Genomic DNA, 5,725 nt, shown 5'->3' on the forward strand with positions numbered 1-5,725 from the left:
TCCATATTTATCGTAATGATGTAAAAGAATTCGCCCAGAAGTTATATATGAAGTGGGTGTTGATTGTGAAAAATCGGTAAAGCGTAAATTGGAAGAAGATTTAGGAGATCCATCCATGGAATATGAACGTAAAAAGAAAAAATAATTATTGCTAAGTAAGCCGAAGAGTTGATTGTTTTTGAATTACATGTATATACATATATTAAGTAATAAGATGCAAAGATAACATGAATTTGTTTTAAGAAATAAATAGAAATATTCGGTTACACACTTGTTGTTCAAACACTTCTGATGAAATAAACAAACAGTTTCTGTATTTTCAATAAAAAAGGAGAAAATAATATTTAAGTGAAGATTTTGTTCTGATGTTTACAACCAACATCTGAGTAGTTTGTATAAGCATTTCAAGATGATGACCTTATTCGGTGAAAATGAAACAAGTAGTAGTAAATTACATTTCGAGAATGGTACAACTTTTATAACAATAGCTATTTATGGTCATATATGGTTACCCAATCGATCATCAATCACAATGTTTATCTAACCAGATCCCAAATGGTTTTTGCATCGCTCGAACATAAACACAATTGAACTATAGCATCAGCTTTAGCAACAAATTTTTTGCCAAAGCAGACAAATGCTCAAAGTTTGTTAATTTGTCTTTGTATTTCAATCTACACACACACACACATACAAATCTATTTATATATTGATATTTTTTTTATTTTTATGTCTTTTGCAACTTGTTGCCGTTGAACACTGATTGTCTAACAAATATTGAACTAGTTGCCATCATCCTATCGCCTTTCACACAGTATAACACTGGTTAGAGATACTTGATAGGAAGCTTGCTCAATACCTATAATGGTACTGCGAAAAAAAAATTCGCGAAATGAAGAAAAAACTCGACGAAGAAAAATAAAATAAAATGTCAATTTTGACGCCAACAATTCTCCCGTCCAATTGAGACATGGGCTCTAACTCAATCGAAGCACCTGTTGAAAAAAACAGAAAAAAAATTATTGTTAAATAAAGATAATTTATTAAGAAATCAAGAAAAGAAATGTAAAAAATTTGATTGGAAAACATTTTTTTTTTTGAAAATTAAAATAAAATGTTCTTAATTGAACTAGTTAAAAATTCAAGATACCTGATGCAAGCAGAATAAACGATAGAAGTAAATCGATTTTGAACCACATTTTCTGAAATGAATAATTATGAATGATTTTTTGAAGAAAATTAATTTTGTTGAATAAATTTTTTGCTTCAGTTTGTAATACAATTTGTAGCGGGAGAGCTGAGCTCTCGATCTGTTTGTATCGATTCAAATACTGAATTATAATACAATTGATCGAGAAAAGGCTATAATTATTAATATTATGAGTAATAGTTTATTCAATAAAAATGTCTACATTATAAACTTTATCAATGATTTACAATTTCTTCAATGAGTTACACCACTCTTTATCACCCAATTTATTAATTGCTTAGGGCATTTAGTATTAAAAGAATCGTTGGAATGATTGTGACCCATTATATTTAGATTAGAATTCATTACAAGCGTAAAGTTTGTCTCTTGATTTGATGTCGAATTGATTCAACCTGTTGAGAGTTCCATGGATTGTGGACATGAACCGGATTACAATAAATGAATGTTCAAATTTCAAGTGGCTGTTGAAATAAGTTGTGAATTAAGAGTTGTAAGGTAAAAAAATCATGCAAAAAAAACACACGAAATAATGATTTTGTATAAATGATATACTTTATTCATATTGATTTTTGGATATCATTATTTATTTATATTCTGGCTACTTGTATTGATCAAAATAATTTACTTTGAATTGTTACTTCATTCAATCGCGACAAATGGAGAGTTAATTGATAAATCAAACAATCAAACATGATTCAGTAGAGAACTCAAGATAAGTTCATTTAAAATAAAAATATTTCGTAATAAAACAAATAAATTTAGATAATGCAAATTTGGTTTAAACTTCAAAAAAAAAAGAGAAAAAAGTTGATAATTCCGTAATGATCGATTTGTGTAATCGAAAGAAAACGCATTTATATTTTTAAAAAAATCCACTGAATTTTCATTCAATTGTTTTGTTTTTATTACCGAAATAAGAAAATATTCGTTCGTCAATCAAATATTTTGTTTTTGTTTCCTTGCTTCTTCTGCTGTTTGGAGTGATTTACAACAAAGCAATTCATAGCAATTGGAATAAATAAGCAATTGGCGATGATTCCATTATAAATTAACCTAATTGTTTTTCTGTTTTAGATAATGAGGTTGTTGCTGCATTGAATGAGTTTAAATATTTTCGTCATACAGTGGCGTTGCATCGCCGAGAGTCATTGATCGGGGCGAGGTATCGGTGCGCAGCGTACTTCGAACGGAACGTGGACTCTTGCCACTTTGATACTGTGTTTGTTTGCTCTTATCATCGAAACGTGGGGTATTCGATTTCCTAGAAAATGAAGTCAAAAATAAGAGTTATTGAAAATGTTATCTATTGCGAAAAAAAAACTCAGAAAAATGCTTAATGATTGATATCAGAATGAGTGAATTTTTTTCGAAAGTTCGAACTTACGATGCAACTCGAGCTTCCCAACTGGCCGATGCTTCATCCCAGTCATCTTCGGCTGAATACGAAGATTTGTTGTTTTGTCTGTAAAAAGCCATAAAATTCCATTAATTCCAACTCAGATCAGCCGGTAAAAAGGTACAAAATATTTCATTCCCTCTCAACACTTACTTTGGTGTAGTCCTTTGCGTTGGTGCACCATCCCAATCATTGTCCCAATCGTCGTCGCCGTTACTTGCGCTTGGTTTCGAATACGATTGGCTTTGATGGTGTGGCCGACTGCTGTGCGATCCTTGTGTCGGTGTGTATCGGTTCCGAGGACTAGGCACGTGAGGTGAAGCGCGATGCGAATTGCGTGGCCGATTTCCACCCGCATATTGTTGATTCTGTGAGCTCGAGTGATTTCCCTGATACTGATTCGATCTCGGTCGATTTTGTGCAGGTGGTTTTGGATGTGCAAACACCGCACTTGGCGTTGATTGACCGTATCTTGGCGTTTGCGCTGCATGATGTGGAGTTTGATACGAATCATGTTTCAAGTAAATGTTGCCATGCGATGTTTACATGGTGGTCACATTCTTGCACATAATTATCTGTGTGACCACATATGTCATGAGAGAATGAGGATGAGGTTGAGGTTGAGGTATTACTCAGCTTCTTTCATCTTTCGTGTTGTGTTGTGTTCGCTAGCCAAACAATCAAAAAAAATAAAATTGATCATGGAAAATAAACGAAAAGTAAACCGTACCTGGGAAAAAAGTGAAATAAGAGCTTTGATCGAACTATACGAAGCAGAACCGGACTTATGGAATCCGGCGCGTGCAAATTACCAAAACAGGTAACTATCTTTTCCAAAATCGTGCTGAACATGTGTTCAATTATCGATTATCGAGAGGTCGCCGTATGGTGGAAAGCACATTCGGCATTATGGCTTCGAGATTCCGACTTTTTAGGAAAACGATTGAACTGAGTGAAAAAAACGTTAAGCTGTGTATTCTAGCTGTGTGTGCTCTTCATAATTGGTTGATGACCATGAATCCAGATGATTCAATCACGAGAGAGTTTGATCTTCTGAATGATGGAGAACACGGAAATGGAATCGAACCAAATGGCCAAAGTGAAACAAACGAGGCAAAAGATGTTCGAGAGCGACTGAAGAATTACTTTATGAGTACAGAAGGTGAAGTTGCATGGCAGTATGATATGGTTTGAAGTAAACGACGATCGAGTTTCTTCTGAAATGCGTAATGTGTGTCACTGCTCTCCTAAACTTATCGAATAAAAATTCCAATGTAAAGATAAATAAACAACGTTTTTCCAATGAATTTAATCTCAATTCACTAAACCGTTTTGGAGACTGTGAATCAAACAACAAAACAGTTCATTCAAATGGATTTCCATATTTTTCAGCATGAAATTTGTTTTTCGTGAGAGATCGTCATTCTTTATTAAATTGAAATTTCATTCAGATTCTATTGGTTCGGAATTGGTGGACTTTTAGTAAAATCAAATTTTGTTCATATTGCATGTTACTCATCGATTCTCACGTACAATCCTCAACCTCGACCTCAACCTCATCCTCATCCTCATCCTCATATCCATCTTTATATCATGTATGAATGTGCATTGTCATGAATGTACGCATTTGAGAGTGAGCGTTTGAAGAAACCACTTGTGAGATTTAGCTTGCCATTTCGAAAAAGTCGATTTACAAAATGAAAACTCGATCGCAAACATTAGTAAGCCATAACAAAAAGGCTTCATTGCGCCGGACAAAGCCACCACATTCAGAAAAACCCAAACTACGTTCTGAAAAGTTACAAGACACATCAAAAATGTACACGACAAACAATTGGAAAAGTGCGAATGTGGTTCGCAAATGAAAGGTTCGTCCCTTTTACGCCATAAAAAACAGTCGTGCCGCCTGCGCAAACAAATTGTTTCGGATGAACAATCAGCGAACAGCGATTCCGGTGAACCATCAAACAGCATTGCGGTTCAAGAAAACATCGAAGCCAAGCCGGCTTCAAACGAAGTTTGCGAAACCGATACATTCGCAATTCGATTCGAAGTGAAGCGTTTACTTTACAAGGATGGCCGGAAAGAATGGATAGCTGAACCGAACAGAATCAAAATCGAAAATTTGTCGTTCAAATTGATCGCCGATGAAGATGCCAACGTCAATGTGAATGAAAATGATGTAGTCGTATACGAACCGCTCACACCAGTCTCGATGCCTGATAAAAACTTGTTCGAGTACCACACCAATGATTTTTTGTTTGGCGATCAAATTCACCTGCATGAAGTGACAATCGAACAGCATGGAAATACCGCTGATTTTGAATAATTGAAATCCGTAACACCAAATATTAAAATTAATAGATTCCGTTGGAATTTCGTTTGCATTGTTTACAATGTTTTAATAAATAGTTCAATCGAATGAACACATTCAATCAAGTTGAATTCGCATGAAATTTAGATTATTCTTTCTAGTTTAAATTCTACTCTAGGGTTCACCGTTGGTACGTTCCACTGATACGCCGATTGCAAAAATTCCAGTTGAATATTGATTTCGGTCGATTTTGGCTGTTTGTTGTGTTGTCACATGTCTTTTTTTCTTCTGTTTTGACTTTTCATTTGGATGTGTTTTTGCTTTTAAATTCTGTTGATCAAATTACTCGCTATATCGCTTGTCGGTGAAATTTCGGGCTTGAATTGCTGTGCAACATTTACTGTAAACATGATTTGTAGATTTTTCTTGTGGTCACAAAGCGGTATACAGATTTTTGTTGCTGTAAACATTGTTTACAACTCAGTGTGACTGAGGCCTAAGGCCTAAATATATGATAAACTCCGTCTTTGGTAAAACGATAGAGAATCTGCGTTTACGTGTAGATATCAAACTTGTCAACAAGTGGGGTGGGCGATGTGGTGCAAGCATGTCAATTTCTCGGCCGAATTTCAAAAAATGTAAAATTTTCGGTGAAGATTTAGCACTAATCGAGTTACAAAAAACACATATTAAAATGAATAAACCAATAATTATCGGTATGTCCATGTCCATCTTAGACATATCGAAAATAACGATGTACAGTTTTCTGTACGACTTTTTAAAACCTAAATATGGAAAAAATTGT

General features: G+C 34.4%; 1 protein-coding gene across 1 annotated transcript; it reads right to left on the bottom strand.

The window, feature by feature from the left end:
- Positions 1–1,740: 1,740 nt before the first annotated feature.
- On the bottom strand, positions 1,741–3,266 carry LOC129580076 (uncharacterized). The gene is made up of 3 exons (XM_055470268.1): positions 2,760–3,266; positions 2,595–2,672; positions 1,741–2,471 (listed from the first exon to the last, which is right to left on the bottom strand). Exons 1-3 carry the CDS (start codon positions 3,118–3,120, stop codon positions 2,356–2,358), a joined length of 555 nt encoding a protein of 184 aa, XP_055326243.1. The 5' UTR covers positions 3,121–3,266; the 3' UTR covers positions 1,741–2,355.
- Positions 3,267–5,725: the final 2,459 nt, after the last annotated feature.

Source organism: Sitodiplosis mosellana, unplaced genomic scaffold (genome assembly GCF_009176505.1).
Source record: "Sitodiplosis mosellana isolate CC-2019 unplaced genomic scaffold, AAFC_SMos_1.0 Smas_scaffold_7006, whole genome shotgun sequence".
In the NCBI taxonomy this organism is placed as follows: domain Eukaryota; kingdom Metazoa; phylum Arthropoda; class Insecta; order Diptera; family Cecidomyiidae; genus Sitodiplosis; species Sitodiplosis mosellana.